General features: G+C 56.8%; 1 protein-coding gene and 1 pseudogene across 1 annotated transcript; both read left to right on the forward strand.

Moving 5' to 3' along the window:
- Nucleotides 1-27,809, forward strand: part of LOC135891988 (adhesion G protein-coupled receptor E2-like) — a 1,091,233-nt pseudogene that overhangs the window by 752,374 nt on the left and 311,050 nt on the right.
- LOC135891547 (ultra-long-chain fatty acid omega-hydroxylase-like) lies at nt 10,088-27,280 on the forward strand. The gene is made up of 12 exons (XM_065419113.1): nt 10,088-10,309; nt 11,491-11,635; nt 18,184-18,237; nt 20,308-20,435; nt 20,953-21,074; nt 23,947-24,214; nt 24,729-24,795; nt 25,227-25,356; nt 25,843-25,976; nt 26,106-26,170; nt 26,685-26,767; nt 27,076-27,280. The coding sequence occupies exons 1-12, from the start codon at nt 10,088-10,090 to the stop codon at nt 27,278-27,280; spliced, it is 1,623 nt and encodes a 540-aa protein (XP_065275185.1).

The raw sequence follows: 27,809 nt of genomic DNA on the forward strand, positions 1-27,809 counted from the left end.
ATCCCTGTTTCAAACCAAAAGCTTTGGGGTGGCAAAGGAGCGCAGGGGGCATGTGAAAACTTCCTCTGTGCCCTGCTGGGGTGAGTTAAGGAGAAGACAGATGGGACGGGTTTGATACTGCTCTGCACTGGTTTATGAGAACGCTGTGGCTTGGCTAGTGGGGTGTGTTCTGTACAAATCAGGGCATTACCTGGTAGAACCACGACCAGGGCCTGGAGGAATGGGCCGGGCACTTATTGCTGCCATTTGTGGTTTAGCCAAACCTGGCAGGAACCTGAGTCCTAGGTGAGGAAGGGGCTCGATCTTCCCAGGGCCTCTGAAAACAGGGGGCTGAAGCCCAAGGGCTCCATCTCTAGCAGAGCCGTGGGGCTCACCCTTGCAAACAGTGGATGCTTCAGGCCCAGCACAATGAAGGGGACACTCCCAGCATGGCTGTGCAAAGGCTGGGGGCGGGGGCGGGGGCACAGAGCATCCTGGAAATCCAGGATACTGACATTGTTTAACTGTAACTTATAATCATTGCCAGTTACTTCCCCTTTCCCCCACCCCTTAAATACTGATTTTTGTGTGTTTTATCACTGAACCCACATCTCCTTTGGCCCAGGCTGGGTTTTGGCCCAATCTCATTTTTCTGAGTCTGCAGAATCGTAACTTTTTGGTTATCAAATAAGTTCTCCCCAAATGATTCCCAGTTTTCATTACCATTTCCCACTATATATTCATGGTCCCACTCACTTATGCCAGCCGCTGCTTTAAGCTTTGGGAAATTGGCCCTTTAGAATTCCAAGTACACATGGCCCTAGTTGGTGCCGTATTCTGTTTGCACAAAGTAAATGCAACCGGACCATGATCACTGGTACCTTGGCAACTGCTAATGTTCAGCTCAGTGATTAACCATTCTTTATCCCTTAGAACGAGGTTCAATACTGAGTTCCTTTGTGTTGGGTGCAGGATTCTCTGTGTTAGAAAATTATCGTCTATTGTTTTTATACACCCCAAGGAAGTTTTGTTACCGGCCAAAGGAAATGTGCAGCAAATGTTACCCAGGTTAAAGTCACCCATGATAACACAGTGTTTCTTCCTACACATTATGGACAGATGCTTAAGAAGCAGTTTGTTCGGTTCCCTGATGAGATTAGGTGGTCTGTAACAGATGCCCACCAGTACCCCCTCCCTCCCCATCCCCAGTTTTACTTTTACCAGTGAGAATTTTAATCCATTAGCCTTTGTGGTCCTGTGATTCTGCATTGTTTGTGACAGGTGACAGGTAACAGTGTCTTTGAGGTAAAGTACCACCTCTCCCCTTTTTCCCATTCTGTCCTTACTGAACAAGTTGTAACTATTGATTTTTAACGTTCCAATCACAAATCCGATCCAGCAAGTTTCATTAATATCAGCGGTGTTGTGTGTCCTCTCTTACCTGAGTGTCTCCAGCTCCTCTTATTTATTCCCCAGGTATTAATATAGAGATCATTTAAAATGTCCTCCTTACATGCCCCTTTGTGCTTGGATTTGTCAGATGCGTAACACTGAGGCTGGTTTACAATCTGGGTGTTTGTACCATATGAAGGGGAACACTCACTGACAGCTCCACCTAGTGGTCAGGCCAGGTGTGCTGGGTTGTTTTCTTCCCAGGCTTCCCATTTGGGTTGGGGTTTTGGGGTCTGGACCCTTGCACCTTCAGGATCATCCCCAATTAGGTTCCCCACAAAGGGATAGACTTCTGTCATTGTCATCTTTTCAGGGGTTGGTAGGGAAGCCCGGGCCCAGTGGTAGGCGGCTGAGATTGGCACTTTGGGGTGCTATGTAGCTGCCTCCCTGGATACCTTCCTACAGGCATCCCCTCTTCCTTTGAGAACTGGTTAAAAGACAGGGAACAAAGGGTAGGAATTAATGGTAAATTCTCAGAATGGAGAGGGGTAACTAGTGGTGTTCCCCAAGGGTCAGTCCTCGGACCAATCCTATTCAACTTATTCATAAATGATCTGGAGAAAGGGGTAAACAGTGAGGTGGCAAAGTTTGCAGATGATACTAAACTGCTCAAGATAGTTAAGACTAAAGCAGACTGTGAAGAACTTCATAAAGATCTCACAAAACTAAGTGATTGAGCAACAAAATGGCAAATGAAATTTAATGTAGATAAATGTAAAGTAATGCACATTGGAAAAAATAACCCCAACTATACATACAATATGATGGGGGCTAATTTAGCTACAACAAGTCAGGAAAAAGATCTTGGAGTCATCGTGAACAGTTCTCTGAAGACATCCACACAGTGTGCAGCAGCAGTCAAAAAAGCAAACAGGATGTTAGGAATCATTAAAAAGGGGATAGAGAATAAGACTGAGAATATATTATTGCCCTTATATAAATCGATGGTACGCTCACATCTCGAATACTGTGTACAGATGTGGTCTCCTCATCTCAAAAAAGATATACTGGCACTAGAAAAGGTTCAGAAAAGGGCAACTAAAATGATTAGGGGTTTGGAACGGGTCCCATATGAAGAGAGATTAAAGAGGCTAGGACTCTTCAGCTTGAAAAAGAGGAGACTAAGGGGGGATATGATAGAGGTATATAAAATCATGGTCCTGCTAGTGAAGGCAGGGGGCTGGACTCGATGACCTTTCGAGGTCCCTTCCAGTTCTATGAGATAGGTATATCCAGGGCCGGCTCCAGGCACCAGCTTAACAAGCAGGTGCTTGGGGCGGCCAAGGGAGAGGGGCAGCACCTGCGGCAATTCGGGGGCGGCAGGTCCCTCACTCCCTCCCAATTGCCGCCGCCGGTCACGATTGCGATCGCTGCTTTTTTTTTTTTTTTTTTGCTTGGGGCGGCAGAAATGCTGGAGCCGGCCCTGGGTATATCTCCATATATTTAAATATTTACATGTGGAGAAAGTGGATAAGGAAAAGTTATTTACTTATTCCCATAATACAAGAACTAGGGGTCACCAAATGAAATTAATAGGCAGCAGGTTTAAAACAAATAAAAGGAAGTTCTTCTTCACGCAGCGCATAGTCAACTTGTGGAACTCCTTGCCTGAGGAGGTTGTGAAGGCTAGGACTATAACAGCGTTTAAAAGAGAACTGGATAAATTCATCGTGGTTAAGTCCATCAATGGCTATTAGCCAGGATGGGTAAGGAATGGTGTCCCTAGCCTCTGTTTGTCAGAGGGTGGAGATGGATGGCAGGAGAGAGATCACTTGATCATTGCCTGTTAGGTTCACTCCCTCTGGGGCACCTGGCATTGGCCACTGTCGGTAGACAGGATACTGGGCTAGATGGACCTTTGGTCTGACTCGGTACGGCCTTTCTTGTGTTCTTATGTTCCTGCAGGGTAAATTAAAGTCTCTGAGCTTCAAAAGTCCCCAGTCCCTCTTGGTTAGGTCAGTATCTCCAAGCCTCAGGTTGCAAGAGCTCCTGGGATGCCCCTTCCCAAGAGTTCAGAGCACAGGTCTGCTCCCTTCCACTGCCTGCCCCCTTCTGAGATGCTCTGCTTCCCCTTTTAAGCCCTGCCTCCAGCCTGTGCAGGAGCGTTCCAGGATCTGCAGAAACATGTCTAAGGTGGCATCTTTGTGGATCACTGCAGAAGGGGTCTCTCCTGCTGACCTCAGAATCTAGTTTATTCTGGTGGTGGTGTCCTTCATCTTCGCTCACAGAAGGCAGCAAGCTGTCCTGCCGTGCTTCTTCCCATTGCAGAATGTCCTGTCTATTCTTCTTAGCATAGAGTCCCCACTAAGGACTGTCTGTCTTCTTTGGCCAATTGTGGATGTTCTCTTGGGCTTGTCTGGGTCTGCTGTCTAGTCTGAGCTGGCAGCAGTTCTCAGTTCTTTCCTCTGATATCTGGAGGTCCTTCCCTCTGGTTGATTCTTGGAGGTTGCTCTCTTCAGATGTCTTACTCAGCACCTGGCAGCGATTTGATACTTCCAGCTGTGAGCAGATCCTTTGGGTTCTCCTATCTCTGGAGATGACAAATATCCAGTCATCTTTTCTGTTTTCTTGTCTCCCTTGGTCACTGGACTCCATAGCCTCCCAGTGTGGTATCTGCCGTGGTGCAGGCTGGATCTGAGTATCCAGGAAATTCGCCATACCCCTGCTGTTTTGCAAAGTGGTCAGCTGTTCCTCTGGACCACAAACCTTCTCCTCCATCAAGCTACCAGCCTCACACCTCATGCAGATGGAGTCTCCTCTCGCTTCAGGCAGGAAGCGAGTGTGGCACATCCGGTGCAGGTCACAATAGCTGTCCACTCCTGTAATGTACCGATAGAGCAAAGGCTTCAAAATATCTCCTACAAACTCCCATGGAAACTCGGCCTTTAGCTGCTCGCTGTTATCCTGTTTCTATGGAGGAGATTGCTGATGGAACAGGGCTCTTTAATCTAACAAACATGCTGAATGGAGACAAAAATCAGACTAGAAATTTTTATCAGTGAGGAACCATCAGAACAACTGATCTAGGGACATAGTGGGGTCTCCATCACTTGGAGTCTTTAAATCTGACCTTAACATCTATTAATTAAATATATATCTGATTTAATTAGTTTGCAAAGTGCTTGAATTTTTCAGGGAGAGAAAAAATCCAGTGATGGCTCATAGGTGTTTATATCCCAAGACTGGAGTATGAAATGGGGTAAAGGTGGCATGCCCCAAGGTAAGTATATGCTGCCTTATCACTAGACAGAATCATGAAACATGTGAGGTTAATATAACAGTATTTACAACCCTCTCATAAACATTGTATCCTTGATAATGAAAAAGCAAGGTAATATTTGTTGGGTTGCAGTAGGGATTATGTGGGGCCTGTGTACTTATATGTATATTTTGCCAACCTTTTACCTCAATAGAACAAACATTTAAACATAGAGTCATATGACTGAAAGGAAACCTGACTCACTCTTCTAGCTCACATCTACATTGCATAGGACAGCCCAGGATTCAGTCACCAGTGCCTGAAGGACCAAAGGAACTTATCCCATGTTGGTTTGGTGGAGCTGGAGCGACCCAGAGTTCAGTTGGCAGCAGGGTTTTCTTTTCCACAGGACTCTATAGAATAATATTATCCAGACAAAAACTTAGGCCCCGATCCTGCGCCAGATTGTGCATCCCCTGGGGCTGCAGCTGCTGCAGGATGGGGTCTTGGTTTGGAGGAAATGAACTTGGAGGGAAGAACTTGGGAGATATGGATTCTATTCCCAGCTCTGGCCTGCTGGGTGATACTGGGCAAGGCCCTTCCTTGCCCTGTGCCTCAGTTTCCCCATCTGTAAAATGGCAATAATGATACTGACTGACCTCCTTTGTAAAGCGCTTTGAGACCTGCGGGTGGAAAGTGCTATATAAGAGCTAGATGTTATTGTTATATAGCTCAAAACCATGAAGAACAAGAAATAAGTTTAAAAATTACCTTTCGGGGAGCTTCCCCTCTCAGAAAAGTGCCTTACCTCTTAGGCTCATTTCACAATTGTCTTCAGCTACTGTGTGCTGTTTTCAGTTATTTCTGTAAAAGTCCTGGAAGCAAATCCAGCCCCACACGTAGTTTGCTGGAAGTTAAGGTTTCTTTCAGACATCCTCGGAACCCAACGAGACCAGGAGTAAGTGAACAAGGACATGAGCTTTGACACACATAGGCTACATCTTCACTGCCAAAACAGTTGTTTCTACAGGGGTGATAGCTCTGTAAAGGGGGATTAGCCATTGGAACAAACTCCCAGGGGAAGTGGTGGATTCTCCATTTCAGATCCAGGCTGGAGGCCTTTCTGGGAGATGCTTTAGTCCAACACAAGTTACTGGGCTCAATGCAGGGGTAGCTGAGTAACATGTAAGGGCCTGTGGAGGTCAGACTGGACGGTCTAATGGTCTCTTCTGGCCTTAAATTCTCTGAATCTCACTATACAGCCCTGGTGGAGATGAGGCACAGGTAGTTTTTATCTTCATGGAACTTGCTGAGGTCAACACTAGCCCCCCCCCCATGCACACACTTAAGGTTGAGCTCACCTAGCTACATGTCTCCTCTAGGGTTGTACTTGATCAGTGCTATGCGCATGTAAAAACACACCTGGTTTTGCAGTGAAGCCATAGCCCTAGAGGTTGCTGTCTACTGCTGCCCCTGAAGCTCCTTTGGCTCCCGAAAAGACTCACACTTGTATGTGCTGAGGCCCAGGGTCAATCACCGCCAGTGACCAGCGAGCACCATTATTAATATGGAGTTATGACTGCGTTCCAAGCTAGTTTTTTATTCTGTACCATAATTGGTGTCAGTTTGCTAGTAGAGATAAATTAGTGAAAGATTAACAGTGTGTTAACTTCCTGCCTGTTTAACTTTGAATTAGGTCTGAGAGCAACCTGGATTACAGTTTGTTACACACCCTAACTTCGCTTTCAGACACACACACACAACAGAGCAATCCCAGGCTGTGGATGTCAGATGTTCACGGGGTGTAAAGTAGAGGGTTAGCTGGTTAGCGGGGCTTTTTCTGAAAATGACACTGTTCTGGATGGGCTCCCCCAGGCATGTGTTTGGGTCTGTGCAGTGACTCCGTGTTAGGGTGACCAGACAGCAAATGTGAAAAATCGGGACGGGGGTGGGGGGTAATAGGAGCCTATATAAGAAAAAGACCCCAAAATCAGAACTGTCCCTATAAAATCGGGACATCTGGTCACCCTACTCCGTGTGATGGGCCCAGGTTCATCCAGTGCAGAGCCAATTCACGCTGGCTGGTGGGGGGAGGCTGGGCTTTCCCCTCCCGCTCCCTGCCAGCGGCAGAGCCCTGAGAATCAGGCTGGGCTCCCTGCCCCCTCGCCAGAGGAACAAGGGCCCCTGGGTGCACCAGCACAGCACTGCAGCCTCTGGAGTCGCTATGGGCAGAGCCGGGGGGCAGCTGCACAGGTGCCCCCGGATGGAACCGGGTAGACAAGTCAGCTGCTGATGCAAGAGCAGAGGTGGCTCCCGGGCCGTGCGGGCTGGAGGGTGAGCTGCTGCCCCCGCTCTCTGGAGCTGGCGGGCCGGGCTCTGCCGGTGCTGGATCCAAGCGATAGCCCAGGGCTGCGGCCGCTCCGAGCCACACCCCGACCCGCGCGGACCCCCGGTGGGGGGCGATAGTGTCCCAGAATGGAGCCCATCACCCACGGACCCGAACCGAGCCCTTTCTCGGGCCCAGGGCCCAGCCCCGCCTCCCCACCTGGCGCGGGGCCCAGCCCCGCCTGTCTATAAAGGCCACGCCCAGAGCTGAGCCCGCGAGTCCTAGTGTCCGTGTCTGGTCTGGGTGAGCGGAGCGGCTGGTTCGTCCCCTACCCGGGCAGGGCTCTGCATAGCCCAGCCCGGCTGCAGCCCCGGGGGTGTCACCGGGGCTTCCCATGAGCCGGGATCCTGGCGGAAGCGAATGCCCCGGTCTCCCTGCAGAGCCGGGAGGGCTGTTGGCTGGGAGGGCTGTTGGCTGGGAGCGGGATGGGGGGGCGGAGAGCAGGGGTGCCCCATAACTATTGCTGGTGGGGGGTCTAATGTAAAGGCTCTGGTTGTACGCAGCGGGGTTCAGGGCAGTTATTCCAGAGACAAAGGCGTTTTGGTTTCTAGAGCGACTTTGGATGCCATGTTAAGATTCTCTGTCCTAGCAGCTGGAGACCGGTCTAGCAGGGAGCTGCTCCTCAGGTTACAGCCCACTGGGACACAAGCTTGGAAAGTCCCTCCTTGGCAGCACCAGACTTGTCAGGCTTTAGGACCCGAGCAGCGGCACGTTTCCAGGGGTGGCATTCCGGCCATCCGTTTTCTTCGGGGCACTTGCGCTCTCGGAGCTGCGCCACTTAGATGGGGCAAGGGGGCCGTGCCCCCGGCCGCAGCGGGAAGGGGAAGCCCCAGCCCCGGGATGCTGAGCTGCCAGGGTCCAGCCGCTACCTGGGGAGGCGAGGGCGAGTCCTGCCGGGGAGAATCATAGAATCATAGAATCATAGAATATCAGGGTTGGAAGGGACCTCAAGAGGTCATCTAGTCCAACCCCCTGCTCAAAGCAGGACCAATTCCCAACTAAATCATCCCAGCCAGGGCTTTGTCAAGCCGGGCCTTAAAAACCTCCAAGGAAGGAGACTCCACCACCTCCCTAGGTAACGCATTCCAGTGCTTCACCACCCTCCTAGTGAAATAGTGTTTCCTAATATCCAACCTGGACCTCCCCCACTGCAACTTGAGACCATTACTCCTTGTTCTGTCATCTGCCACCACTGAGAACAGCCGAGCTCCATCCTCTTTGGAACCCCCCTTCAGGTAGTTGAAGGGGCTGCGCCGCCTCATCTGCGCACTGGCTGCTGCGCTGCCTTGTGCCCCCCCCCCCTTATATCGGGGCTTCTCTGCATAGCCGGGAGGGGGAGGGGGTAAAGCCCCTGTGGGCACTGGGAGAAGGTGACATCACTCCCTCCGCTTCCAGCGCCGCCTGCGAGCCCCACCACCGCCTGAGCTTGGGCTGGCCCTGGACCCAAGGGAAAGGCTGCTGCAGCTGGTGTCCAAGGAGCTCCGGGCAGGTAAGGACGCCAGGGCCTGGGAAGACCAGCTGCTGCACCTGAATCGCTTTGGGGAAGGCAGGCGGGGAGTGGCTGTTGTGCCCCCCGGAGAGCCCAGTACCAGCTGTTATGGGGGGAGGGGGGAAGGAGCTGGAGGCGCTGGGAGTAAAAGCTTGGAGCCAGCTGCGTGCAGGAGGGTCCCGGCTCCGGCTGTGAGGGAACCGCACTGAGCCTGCAGGCAGCTGGGGCAAGGTCCAGCCCTGTGCGGCAGCCCTGAGCCGGTGTGTGCAGGGGGGGAAGGGCAGGAAAGGAGCCAGCTGTGCCTGGGGGATGGGTGCTGGGCACTGAGGGCTAGAGCCAGCTGTGTGCGGGGGGGGGAGGGAGGGAGCAGGAGCCCGCTGCCAAGTGCCCTGCCCACCCAGGGGAAGCTTCATGGCAGTTTTGCAGACCCCAGGCCTGTGCCCTGGGGAAGAGTCAGGTGGCTCCAGTGGATATAAACCCTGGCAGGAATCTTGGGGAGGGGGATATGAGACCCCCCACACACACACATTGCCTCTGGAGAACAGGAAGGGCTATTGGCTGTGTGGGGGAACTGGGGGGCCAGGGTGGGTGAGGAGCAGGAAGGGCTATTGGCTGGCTAGGGGGGCTGGGTTCTCTCCTGGCTCACACATAGAATCATAGAATATTAGGGTTGGAGTTATTATATTAGTCCAATCCCCTGCTCAAAGCATGACCAACACCAACTAAATCATCCCAGCCAGGGTTTTGTCATGCTGGGCCTTAAAAACCTCTAAGGATGGAGATTCCACCACCTCCCTAGGGAACCCATTCCAGTGCTTCACCACCCTCCTAGTGAAATAGTGGTTCCTAATATCCAACCTACACCTCCCCCACTGCAATTTGAGATCATTGCTCCTTGTTCTGTCATCTGCCACCACTGAGAACAGCCGAGCTCCATCCTCTTTGGAACCCCCCTTCAGGTAGTTGAAGGCTGCTATCAGATCCCCCCTCACTCTTTTCTTCTGCAGACTAAACAAGTTCCCCCAGTCTCTCCTCGTAAGTCATGTGCCCCAGCCCCCTGATCATTTTTATTGCCCTCTGCTGGATTCTCTCCAATTTGTCCACATCCTTTCTGTAGTGGGGGGCTCAAAACTGGACGCAATACTCCAGATGTGGCCTCACCAGTGCCGAATAGAGGGAAATAATCACTTCCCTCGATCTGCTGGCAATGCTCCTACTAATGCAGCCCAATATGCTGTTAGCCTTCTTGGCACCAAGGGCACACTGCTGACTCATATCCAGCTTCTCCTCCACTGTAATCCCCAGGTCCTGTTCTGCAGAGCTGCTGCTTAGCCAGTCGGTCCTCAGTCTGTAGCAGTGCATGGGACTCTTCCTTCCTAAGTGCGGGATTCTGCACTTGTCCTTGTTGAACCTCATCAGATTTCTTTTGGCCCAATCCTCCAATTTGTCTAGGTCACTCTGGACCCTATCCCTACCCTCCAGCGTATCTACTTCTCAGTAGCTCAGTAACTTGCATACAGCTTGTAACAAAGGGACCCAGTGGCAGTTCACCCCCAGTAACAGCCCTGTCTCTCCCCACAGGATGCTGCCGCTCACGGACTGGGTCCTGGAGCTGCTGAGCATGGAGCAGACCCCCTTCCGTGCCTACACCGTCTCTGCCCTGCTCCTTGCCCTGCTGGCCCTGCTCTTCCGCACCCTCCTGCAGCTCGGGAGCTCCTGGCACCGCTACTATGTGAACTGCCAGCGGCTGCGCTGCTTCCCGGAGCCCCCGCGTCGCAACTGGCTGCTGGGGCACTTGGGGATGGTAGGTGTCATGTCACGTGGGGGTGGGGAGGGGGATGAGTGTCTTCTCTTCCCTCTTACCCCTTGCTGCCACTGAGACATGGCTGGATCCCTGCTGGCAGGAGCCACCCTTGCCCATCCCAAGGGAGGGGCTGGTGGAATAGCCCCCGAGAGGGCTGGGGGCAGGTGACCCAGCTGGTTCAGGCCTCTCCCTCCCTCTCAGGTGAAGGGCTTTGGTCCCAGCTGGTGCTGGCCAGGGGACCATGGCCTGGCAGGTTGCTCAGGGAGTTGTGCCCATCCATCAGACACGTGGGAATGGGGCTGGGACTGAGCAGGGGTAGGAGACGAGGGCCCTGGGACAGCTCCACCAGGTTCTCAGCACACGTCCCGTCTGGCACCAGAGTGAGCAGTGTCTGAACTCAGTCAGATTTCCTGACCCAACGAGGAGGGCCTGAGCTGGAGGCAGAGGCATCGGCCACACTGCTGCTCCCATCCTGCTGTGGATGCTGGCTGCTGGCTCTAATGCACCCCCGATACAGCAGGGCTCTGGGCTCCATCTCTGGCACTGGATGGGGCAGGTGGGGCTCTGGACAACATGCAGAGTGTGTGTGGGGGGGTGAATGGCCCCCTACCCACCCAGTGCCCTGCACTCAAATGCCGTGGTCTCCAGGCAGGGCCTGAGGCTGAGCGTGGGATGTGCCCTGGTGGGTGGCCCTGGGCTCCGGTGCCCAGACACTTGCCCAGTGGCAGGGGGCTCTAAGGGAACCAATCCATAGAAGCCTCTCTGCTCATCACTGGCCCCTGCCATGCTCCCTGGCCGAGCCCCGTGCCACCCCTCCCAGCCAGCTGCATCCCAATGGCTCTGCCTGCGTTGGTGGTGAGTGGCCCCTAGGCATGTTCGGTTGCCTTTGCTGTGGAGCAGGGAGGGTTATAAAGCCCCTGGTGGGATGGCCCCACCTGGTGTAGCTGTGGCAAGGGCATAGCCAGTCACCATGTGCTGTGATATCAGGCATCGGCCGTGCTCAGGAGTGAGGGTCTTGACAGATACACTTGGTGAGGCATTGCACACGGCGGTGGGGAGACCCAGTCCTGCCTCCGATCAGAGGATCTGATTCTGCCCTGTCTGGTGTGCACTGACTTGCTCTGGAGTCTAGGAGGGTCCCAATCCTACCCTGTATTAACTCTGCCCCATCCCTCCTGCAGTTCATACCTGGTGAGGAGGGGCTGAGCTTGGTGTCCCAAACAGTGGCTACATTGTCCCAGGCCTTTGTGACATGGATGGGGCCCTTCCTACCAGTCCTGTCCCTGGTGCACCCTGATTACCTCAAGCCGATCACAACAGCCTCAGGTACGCTGGCTCCTGGGGGTGGTGGTGAGACTCTGAGGGTATGTCTGCACAGCACGTACACACCCGTGGCTGGCCCCTTTCGGCTGGCTTGGGTTGTGGGGCTGTTACACGGCAGTGTAGATATGCTGGCTGGGGATGGAGCCTGGCCTCTGGGACCTCCCCCCTGTGGGGTCCCAGAACTTGGGCTCCAGCCTGATCCCAAATGTTTATACCGCAGTTTTACAGCCCTGAGCCTGAGTCAGCTGACATGGGCAGGTCACAGGTGTCTAATTGCAGTGTAGACACAACCTGTGGGGCCAGAGATGGGAGAGACCACCTGGGCCGCTCTAGCCTATCCCCTGGGAAACCTATGCAGGACTGGCCCCAGCACTCTGTTCTCTAGGGCCCTGGCCAGGCTAGCTGTGAACATCCCAAGGGAAGGGCTCCCAGCCAGTCCCTTACCCCAGTGTGACATCATGCTGGTATGAAGGTTTTCCTGATCTTCCCCAGGGCAGGGCTGGGAGCCAGTCACCTGCAGCCCTGCAGAGCAGCCTGACCAGAGCCCTGGGGAAGGCACCAGAGGGGACAATCTGCCTGGGAAGCTAATGGGCGTCTCCCAGCAATAGGTCCTCGGAGTCTGCACTGTCCAGCCTGGATCTCCCTCTGTTCCAGGTCAACCCCCACCCCCATGGGTCCCACCCCTTGTGTTCTCGTACATAATGAGTGCAGGCCCCTTGGCTCAACTGACTCGCTCCTGCCTGGGTGAACCAATCCTTCCCTGCCACCTTGGCTGCTCTCCCCTGGGTTCTGCACTGCGTGGGCCCAGCAGCCTCTTCTGGCCTTGACAGCTGGGATTGGGTTACTGTAGAGAGGGTTCCAGGGGGCCCAGAGCTGAATGCAGGGTGGGTCAGGCCAGGAGGGACGGTTCTGTTCCTCTAATCTGACTGCCTGTGTCACACAAGCCAGAGACCCTCCCCAGAGCTCCCTGCAGCCAGCCCCGAGCTCCCGGCTGTGCTGGAGGGAGTGTTACAAAGGGACAGCTCATCTCCATGTAAAGACTCCCAGGGATGGCAAAGCCCCTACGTCCCTGGGCCAGCTGTTCCCAGGGCTCATTCCCCTCCCTGTCAAACACTTGCACTGCGTTACCAATCTGAATTTGTTCCTGCTGGATCTCACTCAGCCGCTGTCTGCTGGATGGCAGAGCCCTCTGCTGCCAGGCATCCCTGCCCAGGGAGCTAGGCACCTCTTTTCCTGCTCTTGAAGAAATTAAATCCATTGGGCTCCTGTAGCCTCCCCCAGAGAGGCAGGTTTTCCAGAGCTTGAGTTGTTCTGATCAGGGCCGGCTCCAGGTTTTCGGCCGCCCCATGCAGCGGGGGGAAAAAAAAGCGGATCGGCGGCATTTCGGCAGCAGCTCAATCGTGCTGCTCCATTCTTAGGCGGCGGGTCCTTCACTCCCTCTCTTCCTCTTCGGCGGAACTTTGGTGGCAGCTCAAAGAGGAAGGGAGGGACTGAGGGACCCGCTGCCAAATTCCCGCCAAAGACCGGACGTGCAGCCCCAAGAGTGGCTGGACTGCTGCCCATTTGTATTGGCCGCCCCAAGCACCTGCTTCCTTAGCTGGTGCCTGGAGCTGGTCCTGGTTCTGATGGCTCCTCCTGGACCCCTCCCCTGCTGTCACTGTGCTATTTGAGGTGGGGGCACAGTGGAGGGAGGGACTACTGCCTCCCTGCTCCATTGTGGGACAGCTCTGCCCAGGAAGCTTTAGTCTGTCTCTGGGGCCGTGCTGCATTGGAAACCCCGTCGGACGGGCTGGGCTCTGCAGCTCTACAGAATCCCCTTCCTCCCGGGCAGTTTTGGATCCCCCCAGAGGATGGGCTGCCTTAGTCCAGCTTCTCCAGCTCCCTTGATGTGACTGCTCTTGCTGCAGGCCAGTGTCTGCACCAGCTCACCCTGGGCAAAGGCCGTCAACGTGCTCTGTGCAGGGAGGCAGGGAATAAAATGGGGTCATGTAGCTGTGTGGGCCAGGTGTTCGTGGGGGTCTTCCTTGTGCCCTGGTTTGTGCCAATTCCTGTTTGGCTCGTGAGAGATCGTGCCATTTGCTGCTTTGGGGAATCCAGCCCAGCCAGCCCCTGCTACCCTCTGGATCCAGGGGCACCCAGAAGCTGCCTGCTGCCATAAGGGGATGGGGCTGAGTCCAGTGATGTCCCCGGGGCTGAGTCCAGCAATGCCTCTGGGCCTCATGCGGGGGGGGGCAAGGAGTGCAGGAGCAGGCAGAGCGTGTCCAGGAGCTGCAGATTGCAGCTACTGCTCCCCCTTTGGAAGAGGGGAGATGGTGCCCCTGTGGTATAGCCACCCCCCGCACCCAGTGCTGCCAGGGAGCCATGGACAAGCCCTCACCCTACCAGAGCCACTGAGCCATAGCAGCTCCTCTCCTGGGCACAGGGAGCACAGACTGGCTGTCTCCTGCATGAAGAGTCAATGGTCCATAGCCGGGACTGAGGCTCTCAGCTCCAGCAGTGCTGTGCCCGGGGCTCCTGGGAACAACAGGAGCAGAGACCCAGCCATGCAGGGCAGGCCTAAGGCAGCACCCAGTGGGACCTGCTGCACAGCAAAGACCCTTCCAGCCCGGGCAGGGTGATGGCTCAGGACAGTCTGGGCAGCAGGGCCAAGGGCACTGCCTGGCTGAACTCCTCGGGGGCAGGAAGCAGAGCCACCTCCCCACTGGGGACTTGTGTCATCATTGGTCTTGCATGAGCAGCTGGGCCCCGGGGAGGGCAGGGGACACACGCACACACTCCAGAGGCAGGGTAGTGATGGCCAGCAATGATCAGTGACATGGGGAGCCCGTGCTGGCCCTGTCCCCTCCCTGCTGCCCAGGGAGAGTGGCCCCTGCCAGGGCCGGTTGCCCAGTGCGCTGGTGTCTCTCGTAGTGCCAATCACCCGGGTGCTGAGAGGAGTCAGCGGGTGCAGCAGAGGGTGAGGGTTCTGTGCAACTGCGCCCCCCCCAGCACCACCAGCGCAGGCCCCTCTCTGGTGAGCGAGTTGCTGGGGCTGTGCGCTGCAGGGGGCTGTGCAATGAGCTGGAGCCAGACTCCGAAGGAGTCCACCCCCTGGCCTGGTTGGTGCTCCTTGGCCTGGGGGCTCCTGCTCCAGCCTCTCCTGCCCCCTTGCGGAGGCGACATCTCTGTTCCCATTCACATACTGCTGCCACTCTTTCCAATTAGCCCTGCTCCAAGTGGCGCCTGGGCCCGCAGGGCCAAGAGCACGTGGAGCTAAGCTGGGGCCTGTTTGCTCATCCCTGAACTGCTGCCCATCCCAGCGGCTAGGGGCTGTGCCCAGGGACCCAGTTCAGTCTGCTGGAACTTTGTAAACAATCCCGTTGCTGATGCAGCAGCAGGACCAGAGTCCAGCTCCCTCCCCCAGTGCCGGGCTGGCTTGGCAGGACACAGAGGGGGGAGGTCTGGCTTTTGTCCTCAAAGCCAGCGGCTGGGTCTGAGCGGTGAGTTACTCCCTGGAGCAGAGCTGTATGTCACTGTGCCAGGACAGGGGTGCTTCGGGGCTCAGGAGCCCTCAGCACTCAGTGTCCTGCTCAGCTCAGCTGGATGGCAGAGAAGCGCAGGGCGGGGGTGCAGTGCCGGGGCTGTGTGAATGCACGTAGCTAGTTCATGCCAGGGCTGAGGGCTCATGCACGCTGCCCACTGAGGCCCTGGGTTCAGCTCTGCACAGAGAACAGCTGGGAGCCCCAAGTGGCCCCGTCCAACCTACTGCCAGGTGAGGGCAGTCTGCCAGTCTCCCCTCCCCCATTAGAAATGAAGCAGGAGGCACTCTGAGAACAGCCAGCAGTGGGTCTGCCCGGGGAGCTGCTGCTCCTGCAGTGGGCTGAGTCGGGCGCTGGGCCCAGCATGTCGCCCTGGCCAGAGACGTGGCCGGAGTCCCGGCTGGCCCGTGGCTAACCCATGGCTCCTCGTTGTAGGGTCAGAACACGGAGGAGGGGATGCAGTGCGTAGACGAGCTCGTCGGGCGCTACAGCCACTCCTGCCTTTGGTGGTTTGGCCCCTGGTTTCCCATTCTGCGGCTCTTCCACCCAGAGGTCGTTAAACCCGTGCTGCTGGAGTCAGGTAGTGAGGGTGGCCCCAGCGCCAGGAGTTTGTGTGTCCGTCCGTCCATCTGTCTGTCCTGGGGCTCAGCAGGGGATTGGATTCCCAGCAGGCACCTGGAGCTATCATAGAATCATAGAATATCAGGGTTGGAAGGGACCTCAGGAGGTCATCTAGTCCAACCTCCTGCTCAAAGCAGGACCAACACCAACTAAATCATCCCAGCCAGGGCTTTGTCAAGCCTGACCTTAAAAACCTCTAAGGAAGGAGATTCCACCACTTCCCTAGGTAACCCATTCCACTGCTTCACCACCCTCCTAGTGAAAAAGTTTTTCCTAAGATCCAACCTAAACCTCCCCCACTGCAACTTGAGACCATTACTCCTTGTTCTGTCATCTGCTACCACTGAGAACAGCCGAGCTCCATCCTCTTTGGAACCCCCTTTCAGGTAGTTGAAAGCAGCTATCAAATCCCCCCTCCTTCTTCTCTTCTGCAGACTAAACAATCCCAGTTCCCTCAGCCTCTCCTCATAAGTCATGTGCTCCAGCCCCCTAATCATTTTTGTTCCCCTCCGCTGGACTCTTTCCAATTTTTCCACATCCTTCTTGTAGTGTGGGGCCCAAAACTGGACACAGTACTCCAGATGAGGCCTCACCAATGTCGAATAGAGGGGAATGATCACGTCCCTCGATCTGCTGGCAATGCCCCTACTTATACAGCCCAAAATGCTGGTAGCCTTCTTGGCAACAAGGGCACACTGTCGACTCATATCCAGCTTCTCATCCACTCTAACCCATAGGTCTTATCTGTTGTGCTATTTGCTCCCGGCATGATGGGACCTCTGGGGACATGGGCCCAGTGGTGAGAGGCAGCTGCTCCCTAGAAAAGCCCCCGGCCAGGAGGACCAGCCCTCCTCCACGGTTCTGAGGAGGAGGCTGCCTGGCTGTCGGGGCTGAGGGAATGGCTCAGGTCTCGGGCTGAGCTCAGCTCGGCACGTGGCTGCTCATTGGGCTGCTTGTCTGGCTGGGTGCTGTCATGGCAGGGGGCTGCCAACCCAGGGTCCTTAGTGAGTTCCCCTGGCCCCGGAGGGGTTATGGCAGAGGCTGTAGCCAGCCCCTAGCGTCCTGAGAGGAGCACGTCCCCCTGGCTGCTGGCTGAAGCCACCGTCAGCCTCTGAGCCAGTGACCCATGGGAACAAAGATTCATTGCAGCCCTGCCGGCATCCCTGGCTGCTGGGGCTGGTGATAGGCGAGTGGGGTCAGCCCAATGTGTCTGATAGCATCCAGCCAGCTCAGGGACACATACACACCCCTGCCCTTCATCAGCTCAGTCCATGGTCCCGAAGGGGTGCAGCAGGGCTGTGGGGTGAAGGGGACAATTAGGGAGGTGGTCCAGGGGAGAAACAGGTCAGGGGGACTCATAAGGACTAAATGGCCAATGTTCTTGGGGGGGCCTATGGGAAGAAGCAGAGAGTGTGGGGCAGATACCATTATGGGGGTGCATGGCCATGAGACTAGTGGGATGTCAGGGGTTGGGGGAAATCTGGAGAATGATGCGGGGGTGTGTGTGGAAGAGACAGGAATAGAACCCAGGAGTCCTGGCTCCCAGCCCTCTTCAGACCCTGCTGTAGCCACAGGATCCCACCCCGCTTTTAGAGTCAGGGATTACAACTAATAAATAGGGAGTTTTAAAGATGTCAAGCTCTGTACTGTGAAGGCCCCACGTGACTGCCGAGCTCCCGCAGTCCGTGGGTCGCAGGCACTGCCCCAGGTGCAGTGTCTGTCACTCCGCAGGCCCGGCCCAGGCTGCAGATGCTGCTTGCGCCCCATGTCCTGCCTGTCCGTGACTCGCTCAGAGCAGAGCCTGCTCTGCGTGAGGGGCCTGGTGGCTCAGCGCCTGGTCCCTGTCGTGTGGCTCCTTCACCCTGTTCAATGAGCCTGTCCTGCTGCCCCAGCAGCCGCCCTCCTGGCTGCTAGGGAGGAGCCTGGAGCAGGGTGTCCAGCAGGGCTCTGCCTTGTCTGACAGGGGCTCCTTTCACAGGGGGATGCTCCAAGGCTCCTTAGGAAACAGCCTGTGGAGCAAGCAGGCGCTGGACAGACCCACCTTCCTGCGGCTGCCCCTTTCCAGACTAATAAGTGCTGCAGCTCCAACCAGGGCTCCGATACCAGTAGCCCTGCACTCCTTCCCTGTGTCCTGTACCGTGTGTGTGTGTGAGCGGTGGCACCGGGATGCGCCCCAATACCGCCCCCCATACCGTGTCTGAGCGCTAACGCCGGGTTGCGCCCATCTCTGCCCCCCTGTACCGTGTGTGTGTCTCAGCACTAAACCCTGGGCCTGCCCCATCTCTGCCCCCCCGAGTCATGTGTGTGTCTCAACACTAACCCCTGGGCCTGCCCCGTCTCTGCCCCCCCCGAGCCATGTGTGTGTCTCAGCACTAACCCCCGGGCCTGCCCCGTCTCTGGTCTCCCCCACAGCTGCCATCGCACCCAAGGACTACGTGTTCTATGGCTTCCTGAAGCCCTGGCTGGGTGAGTGCGCTTTCTTCTGGGCTTGGATCTGTTGTGCTTGGTGTCATGGGGCCCGGACCCCAGGGGACGGCCTTGTGGGGAAAGGAGGGTGTGACATTCCCCTCTGGTGTTATCCGGACCGGTGATCTGCTAGGTCACTCCAATCCTCAACTCTGGGAGCCAGCCTTACTCTGCTCTACTGTGAGAACCCCTACTCCTGGGCTGTTCACGCACAGCCTCTGGCATGTAACTGCTCCTTGGACTGTGCAACTGAATGACACTAGCCAGTATCTCTGGTTCCAGACACAAACCTAGGAACCTCTGTCTTGCAGTGTCCAATTATGCCTGCTGGATGCTGCAAGCTTATATAAGTTCATCAATTTAATAAAGAAATTGATATGTACCAGGCTTGTTCTCCCAAGGGGAGTCTCTGACATGCTTCAAACCAAACGCACTGCTTCAGGTAGAATAAACAAACAGATTTATTAACTACAAAGATAGATTTTAAGTGATTTATAAGTCAAAGCAAAACAAGTCAGATTTGGTCCAATGAAATAAAAGCAAAACGCATTCTAAGCTGATCTTAGCACTTTCAATGCCCTTACAAACTTAGATGCTTCTCACCACAGGCTGGCTGGTTGCTCTTCAGCCAGGCTCTCCCCTTTGATCAGTGCTTCAGTCGCTTGGTGGTGGTATCTGTAGATGGAGGTGGACGAGAGAGGAAAAGCATGGCAAACGTCTCTCCCTTTTATCACGTTGTTTCTTCCCTCTTGGCTATGCTGCCCCCCCCCCTCGGGGTCAGATGAGCATTACCTCATCGCAGTCCCTGACTGACCAAGGGAAGGGGGGTGACTCACCAAAGTTCCCTCACCAAAGGCTTGTAAGCAAAGTAAGCTGTCATGGGATAAGAGGGAAGGTCCTTTCTGGATCAGTAACTGGCTAAAAGACAGGAAACAAAGGGTAGGAATAAATGGTCAGTTTTCAGAATGGAGAGAGGTAAATAGTGGTGTCCCCCAGGGGTCTGTACTGGGACCAGTGCTATTCAACATATTCATAAATGATCTGGAAAAGGGGGTAAACAGGTGACAAAATTTGCAGATGATACAAAACTGCTCAAGATAAGTCCAAAGCCGACTGCAAAGAGTTTCAAAGGGATCTCTCCAAACTGGGTGACTGGGAAACAAAATGGCAGATGAAATTCAATGCTGATAAATGCCAAGTAACGCACATTGGAAAACATAATCCCAACTATACATACAAATGGATGGGGCCTAAATTAGCTGTTATCACTCAAGAAAGAGATCTTGGCGTCATTGTGGATAGTTCTCTGAAAACATCCACTCAATGTGCAGCGGCAGTCAAAGAAGTGAACAGAATGTTGGGAACCCTTAGAAAAGGGATAGATAATAAGACAGAAAATATCATATTGTCTCTATATAAATCCATGGTACGCCCACATCTTGAATCCTGCGTGCAGGTGTGGTCGCCCCATCTCAAAAAACATATACTGGAATTGGAAAAGGTTCATAAAAGGGCAACAAAAATTACTAGGGGTTTGGAACAGCTTCCGTATGAGGAAAGATTAAAAAGACTGGGAGTTTTCAGCTTGGAAAAGAGACGATTAAGGGGAAATATGGCCACTGTCAGCAGACAGGACACTGGGCTGGATGGACCATTGTGCTGACCCAGTCTGTCCATTCTTATGTCGGTGTGGAGCTGGAGCTACTCATGCCATAGCCGTGAGCACCAGCACATGGGTTTGCACAGGATCACACACACACCTTGATATGCGCATGCACCTCTCTGCACATACTACCACGCACCTGCACGTATACACACGCATTCACCTGCATGTTCATGCCCACATGTGCCCCACAAACACACACACACATATTTCACTCATACCCCCACCCACACTCCTTGCACGCATTGCACACACGTGCACACTCTCGTGCCTGCCCGACATGCACCAGGGAGGTTGGTTCTCGCTGAGCACCCCAGCTGGCTATGATTCAGGGGACTGCTGGGGGCCTGGGCTACGGGATCTCTGCCATGGCTGCCAGGCTCTGAACTGAGTGCCTGTCATCTCAGGGGACGGTTTGCTGCTGAGCAATGGTGCGAAATGGGTGCGGCACCGGCGCATGCTGACGCCAGCCTTCCACTTCGACATCCTGAAGCCCTACATGAAGATCTTCAACCAGAGCACTGACATCATGCATGTGAGTACCTCCCCTCCCCCCACTGCACCAAATCCGTGCCTGTGCCTCTGGCCCCTCCCATGGCATATACTGCCCTGGCACCCGCCAGCTTGCCCGTGACCCTTCCCCCACGGCACACACTGCCCTGGCACCCTTCCACCCCCAGCCTGCCCGTGACCCTCCCCCCACGGCACACGCTGCACTAGTGCCCTCCTCCCGTGGCATATGCTGCACCAGCACCCTGCCCTCACCCCTGCCTCCCCCACACCCTACGGAATATGCTGCACCATCACTACGCTGTGCCCCTGGCCCTGCACCTCCCCCCCCCAGGGCATATACTGCACCGATACCCTGCCCACTGATCTTGCACCTGCCCCCACCGCATGCCCAGCCCTTTCACTACACCAGTCCACTAGCCTCCTCCCTGTCTGCTTGCCTGTCTCTGACGCTGGCCCACCCGCATTGCGTGGGCACTGGGCTCTGAAGGGCTGTCCCTGCGGGTGGCTGTGCGGCTCTCACGGGCACTGTTCTCCCACAGGTCAAGTGGCGCCGGCTGGTGGCGTCAGGCTCCACCTCCCTGGACATGTTTGGACAGGTCAGCCTCATGACCCTGGACAGTCTGCAGAAATGTGTCTTCAGCTACAACAGCAACTGCCAGGAGTGAGTGACACGGGGGCAGCTCCCACAGCAGGGCCCCGCGCTGACCCTCATGGGGGGAGGTCAGAGTGGGGAGAATGGGCTGCAGGGTCCCTCCCTTCCTGGCCTGGCCCCAGTGAGCCCATCCGGATTCACGGAATGGGTCCCTGAACTGGAGATCCCAGGGTGGGGAGGGTGTTACTGCAGGCCTGGGCAGGGACTCTCCAGTGGGGTGTCTGGAGGTGTTGCGGGGCGGGGGGGTCAGCATGGCTGTGCTGTGCTTCTCTTGGGGGGATGATCCTGCTGCCGCATGCATCTTGCTGCCAGGAAGCTCCTCACCTCAGTCCCGTCCCCCCAGAACCCTCCTGCCCCCAGTTTATACATGTACTGCAGGGCCCTTGTCTGCAGCTTGTATCTGTTTTACTGCACTGGTGCACTTTGACTCCCTGTTATGGGACACTGCCAGCTGGCTGCGGTTCGTGCCGGTGCAGGCTGGCCCCGGGCTGGCTGCGGGACGTGCCGGTGAAGGCGGGCCGCGGGCTGGCTGCGGGACGTGCCGGTGCAGGCGGGCCCCGGGCTGGCTGCGGGACGTGCTGGTGCAGGCGGGCCCCGGGCTGGCTGCGGGACGTGCCGGTGCAGGCGGGCCCCGGGCTGGCTGCGGGACGTTCCGGTGCAGGCGGGCCCTGGGCTGGCTGCAGGACGTGCCGGTGCAGGCGGGCCCCGGGCTGGCAGAGGGACGTGCCGGTGCAGGCGGGCCCTGGGCTGGTGGAGGGACGTGCCGGTGCAGACGGGCCCCGGGCTGGCGGAGGGACGTGCTGGGAGCCCAGCATTTCTGTCCACAGCGTGCAAGTTCAGAGCGGACCCCATTGCCAGAAATGGGACTGAGGGCTGGGCTGGAGCCTCACCTGGCAGCGACGGGGGAACTGGCTGGTTTCCTGGCAGGCCGGGAGTCAGTTCCCACCTCTGCTGCAGTGAGGTGACCTGTGACCCTGGGGAACCCGGGCAGGACTTGCTCACACCAGGACGTCCCGACCCATCAGCCTGCCCTGGGGAGGAATCCGAGATCGGCTCCTGCCAAACCCATGTTCATTCTGTCCAGCTGATGGGGAGGGGCACTTCTCCATCCGTGCCAGGCCCAGCTGTGCTCTGAACCTCACCCGTCCCCCAATCTCCCATGCCCTGCTGACATCGCTGTCCCATGGGGGTGGGGCCCCCTGACACCCCAGACCCCTCGGTGCACCCAGGGAACAGGCTGCGCTAGCCTGGGGGCTCCTTGGAGCCTGCCTGGGCCGTGCTGCCTTCCCCACCCCATGTCTGGGGCTCTTTATGGTCCCTGTGACTGGGATCTCAGGGGAGCCAACTGAGGTCACCCAATTAGGGTGAACTGCAAAGAATGGGGCAGACAAGCCCCCAAGCTGGTGGACATTCCAATACTTAGATTTACCAAGTCAGCGCAAAACAGCTTCTGTTATAGCTCACGGGCTACTCAGAAGTCAACAACACAGTTCCCTTCAAGCAGCCCAGCCCCAGGCCTCCACCCAGACACCCAAGTCAAATATGATGAGGATCAATGAAAATCTTATTCATCATATAACAGAAAAGGTTCTACCAATCCCAAAGGATCGGACACGTTACCTCCCGGGTTAATGAATATTCCAGATCTTACCCAAATCCACCCTTCCAGCCAATTCTTATTCACTAAAGTCAAATTTATTCAAATAGAAAAGAGAGAATTGGTTAAAAGACCAGTATACATACAGACATGAGTATCATTCTTGAGGTTCAGATTTATAGCAGAGATGTTGAGCTTTGTAGACGCAAAGAGTTCTTTTGGCAATAGTCCATAGGTTATAGTCCAATGTTTATATTCAGGGCTGTCCTGTCAGACCTGGGATCTCAGTCCTTGTGACTTAGGCTTCCCCTGCATGAAGCCTCAAGCAGATCTGAGATAAACAGGCTCAGGACCCAAGGGTCTTTGATACAACTCCAGGCCTTCTTGGACAGGTCCGAGTCCTTAGGCCAACAACAGGCAATCAGGGCCACTTTGAAGTAGGTCCATCACCGGTAATTAGCTACCCGAATTAACATAAGGCAGTTGCCTGTTTTTCCACCATTCACAGATGATTGGCTATACATTTCAAAGAGAGATGAATACAGCGATGATATCCTGCGTTTACAGTTCATTTAAATGCTAAGATGTTCTTTTGATATCTGAATTAACAGAATACGGCATAGACAGGGACTGTTTGATGGCATTGTTGACCTCTATCAATAAATACGTAAATACATAAAACCACAAACATTATCTCCCCATATGTTTTTAAGGGCTGAATTTGGCCTGGTCTACACTAACCCCCAAATTCGAACTAAGGTACGCAACTTCAGCTACGTGAATAACGTAGCCGAAGTCGACATACCTTAGTTCGAACTTACCGCGGTTCAGACGCGGTCCACACGCGGCAGGCAGGCTCCCCGTCGACTCCGCGGTACTCCTCTCGCCGAGCTGGAGTACCGCAGTCGACAGCGAGCGCTTCCGGGATCGATTTATCGCGTCCAGACCAGACGCGATAAATCGAACCCGGAAGTTCGATTGCCAGCTGTCGAACTACCGCGGTAGTGTAGACCTGGCTTGAGTCATTTATCCTGCAGGATGCTTAACCCTTTCTGGTTAAGCATCCTGCAGGATAAATGACTCAAATTCACTGGCTGAGCCACAGCAGCAGCCAGAGGCACCCGAGCTCAGTCCCCGCCCTGCTGGCCGGCCTGGAGATCCCGTGGCTGGGAGATCACATGATCGCTCTGTTGCAAGGCCCAGCCCCCCGGGATCCCCCAGCTCTGATCAGGGCACACCCCCTGCCCCAGCCTGTCAGTCACATGCTGGCCTGTTGTGTTGCAGGACGCCCAGTGACTACATCGCAGCCATCCTGGAGCTCAGCTCCCTGGTGGTGCGACGCCAGCACCACCTGCTCCTGCACTGGGACTTCCTGTACTACCTGACGCCCGACGGGCAGCGCTTCCGGCGCGCCTGCGACACCGTGCACCGCTTCACAGCCGACGTGGTGCAGCGGCGCCACCAGGCCCTGAGCCACCTGGGCAGGGAGGCCTGGCTCAAATCCAAGCAGGGCAAGACGGTGGACTTCATTGACATCCTGCTCCTGGCCAAGGTAACGCGGTGGGGGCCTGTCCCATGGGGGTGGGGAGGTCACTGATGTCCTGCTATTGGCCAAGGTAGCACAGTGGGAGGCCGTGCCCTCGGGAGCTGGGGGTTCGTTGATGTCCGGGCAGGGCGTTGCCAGGTGGAAGGTGCTGTGTGATGTCTGTCATACCAGGAGTTGCCCTCCAGCCCAGCTCTCTGGGGCGGCTGAGCCAGTGCTGCCTTCCCAGCATGCTCAGCGTGGAGGGATATAATCTGCACTTGGCGACATGGGGCTGGCACCTCTGGGGAGCTCTAACACCAAAGGCCAGGCTGGGCATGGGGGGAGGGGTGTGCCCACCTTGGGGCCTAGGCTGTGGGGCAGGGCAGGGGCTGCCTCTTTCCCTGGGCTGGGGTGGAGGGGAGATGGCCTAGCTCACTCCACCCCAAGATGTCCCATCCTCCCAGGGTCTGAGATGGGGCAGGTGTGGGCTGGGCCCTGTGGGGAGCCAAGTTACCCGTCCAGCAGTGTGTGCTCTGTGCAGGATGAGGACGGCCAAGACCTGTCAGATGAGGACATCGCAGCCGAGGCCGACACCTTCATGTTTGAGGGTGAGAAGCCGCCCTGGGCGGGGGGGCTCTCCTGCTGACCTCACAGCCTCATGTTGTCTCCGCAGATGACATGGCTCTGGTGGGGGAGGAGGGCAGGAGAGCTGGGTTCAGTCCCTGGCTCTGGGTGACCTGGGTGTGCCTTTCCGTGAAATGGAGCTAAGACAGATCTGCCCCTGGGCACTGCCAGACAGTCCCAGCAAGAGAGGGGGGGCACTAGAGGGGGCAGATGCTCAGAGTCACCCCACTCGCCCCCCATGCACGAGGGGCCTGGAGTTCCCACTGGCACTGCCAGAGAGTCACGGGGAGCAAGGCCCCAGAGGAGGTGCTGGCAGGGGGAGCTGAGCCGGGCAGGGTCCCTCCAGCCCCGGAGTCTCCACAGTCCCTCTCCGGCCCCCCGGCATCTCTCACGCTGCGCTGGCCTCTCTCTGCAGGCCACGACACCACAGCCAGCGGCCTCTCCTGGGTGCTGTATAACCTGGCCTGTCACCCCGAGTACCAGGAGCGCTGCCGGGAGGAGATCCAGGACTTAATGCGGGACAAGGAGTCGGAGGAGATTGAATGGTGAGATGGCTGCTCCGGCTGCAGTGCTGGGTCTGTCCAGTGCAGTGCGGACCGCCAGCACCACCACTTCCAGGGCCTGTGTGGCCTCCCCCACCCTTTAGTCCCAGCACAGCCCCCGCCCCACCTGTGAGGGTTAGCACAGCCGCTGCCCTCCCCTCTCCCACCGGTCCATGCCTAGTGCTGGGGCCCCTTCACCTCTGCCAGCCCCACAAGCTGGAGGGCTTCCCCTACAAGATGGGCCTAGGCTGCTCCCCAGTGCCCAAGGGCCCTGCCACTCTGGGTTTTGATGCCCCCCCGGACATGCCCAAGGGCCCTGCCACTCAGGTGTGCATCCCCCTCCCCCGCCACTCACGGTGTCATACGTCCCCTCAGTGCCAGCTCCATGCAGATGCGAGTCTGTCCCAGCCCAGTGCCTGGCTCATGGGTTCACACTGGGCCCCTCGTGCATCCACCTCTGGGGCCAGCGCTAAGCTCTGCTCTCTGCAGGGAGGACCTGTCCCAGATGCCCTTCTCCACCATGTGCATCAAGGAGAGTCTGCGCCTGCACCCGCCCGTCACGGCCGTGTCCCGGCGCTGCACCGAGGACATCAAAATGCCCGACGGACGTGTCCTACCCAAAGGTACCAGCCTCCTTCCCTGCCCCCCAGCCAGGGGCATGGCACCAGATCTGGGCCCATAACCCCTGAGGCGCTCTGCCCCTCCCCTCCTTCTCCCTTTCCTCTCTAACGAGGCAGTTTCCTCTCTGGCAGGGAACGTCTGTCTGATCAGTATCTACGGGACACATCACAATCCTGCTGTCTGGCCGGAGCCCCAGGTATCGCTGGTCACTCTGTTCTGTCCCTTTGGCTCTACTCCGCCCCACGGCCACCTCCAGCATGGCACTAGGGGGCGCTGTGCTGCAGGGGCGGGATTGGGGGGCTCGGTAGGGGGTGCTGTCCCCTCGCAGTCAGTGCTGACCCAGTGCCCCGGCGTGGCACTAGGGGGTGCTGAAGCGCCATCAGTCTAGCAGCTTCCTATTCCCAGCGACCCTCCCCAGAGAGGAAGCTTCCCCCCGCCCCCGAGCTTGCCTAGAGGGGAGTGAGGGTCACACCCCCATTCACTGGGCAGGGCTGGGTCGCTGGGCCCGGCCCGGCTCTGAGTGTTGGGTGGAGGCAGAACCATCCCCACTGCCAGCACATGGCCCCAGTGGGCAGCTCGGTTTTGGGGAGCCTGGTGCCCCTGCTGCACCTGGGTGTGGGGGGCTGCCTTTGCTCCCTCCTTGGCTCAGGGACCCCAGCCCTGCCCCCCACCCTCTCTCCCCTCACCGTGCCCTGTGCTTGCTGCTCCAGGTCTATAACCCGCACCGCTTCAACCCAGAGAACTCCAAGAACCAGCCCCCGCTGGCCTTCATGCCCTTCTCTGCTGGACCCAGGTAACCTGCCTGCCGGGCTCAGAGCCCCTCGCCGCATGAACTGCCCCCTCCCTTCTCCCCCCCCGGCTGCCCACCAGCGAGTGGCTCCCTGTTGGCGCCCTGGCTGCAGTGAAGCATTGTGGGATACACAGGAGATGGCCTCTGGTCAGTGCTGGGGTCAGCTGTTATTGCTGAGGATCTGTCCCTTCTCCCAGAGGGGGTTGGGCTCCCCCCAGCATCTGTCTGTCCCTGCTCCCCCATCCCTGCCCTCACATGGCGTGTGGTTTCCGGGCGAAGAGCACCGGCTGACACACCTGGCTCTCTGGCAGGAACTGCATCGGGCAGAACTTCGCCATGGCAGAGATGAAGGTGGTGCTGGCGCTGACGCTGCTGCGCTTCGCCGTGCGGCTGGATGAGAGCAGACCTGTGCGGCGCAAGCCTGAGCTGATCCTGCGCAGCGAGAACGGGCTGTGGCTGCACCTGGAGCCGCTGGGGCTCACCCGTGAGAGCCGGCCCCCCGCACCGCGCTCCTAGGGCCATCCACTCCCACCCACTGTGGGGGATCCAGCCTGCCCCACACAGCTCAGGGGCCTGCCGAGTGGAGGACCAGGTGGGGATCATGGTGGGTCCAGCTCTCTCCTCTAATCTAGACCAGCCCTCTGTACCAAAGGAGGCACTCTGGGGTCCAGGAATAGGCCCCGAAGGTGCTGCAGGCTCCTTTCAGACACCAGCTGCTTAGCCCTCCCCCACCTGCCCCTGGGAGTGAGGGCGACAAGTGCCTTTCCCCAGCCCCGCTGGATGCCCACGGCCACCTGGTGACTCAATGTCAGAGCTAGAAATGGAGCCCAGCAGCCTGGCTCCCGGCTCGGCCCACTCACAGTCTAGGTGACCCCCGTGGCCTGCGCTCTCTGCCCGGCAGTTCAGCCACTAGCCTAGGATGTGGGAGACCTGTGTTCAATTCCCTGCTCTGCCACGGGCTCCCTGTGTAGCCTTGGGCAAGTCACTCAGCCTCTGGCCCTGAACTCCCATCAGTGCAATGGGGCTAATGGCCCTACCCACGGGG

Source organism: Emys orbicularis, chromosome 19 (genome assembly GCF_028017835.1).
Source record: "Emys orbicularis isolate rEmyOrb1 chromosome 19, rEmyOrb1.hap1, whole genome shotgun sequence".
Lineage (NCBI taxonomy): Eukaryota > Metazoa > Chordata > Testudines > Emydidae > Emys > Emys orbicularis.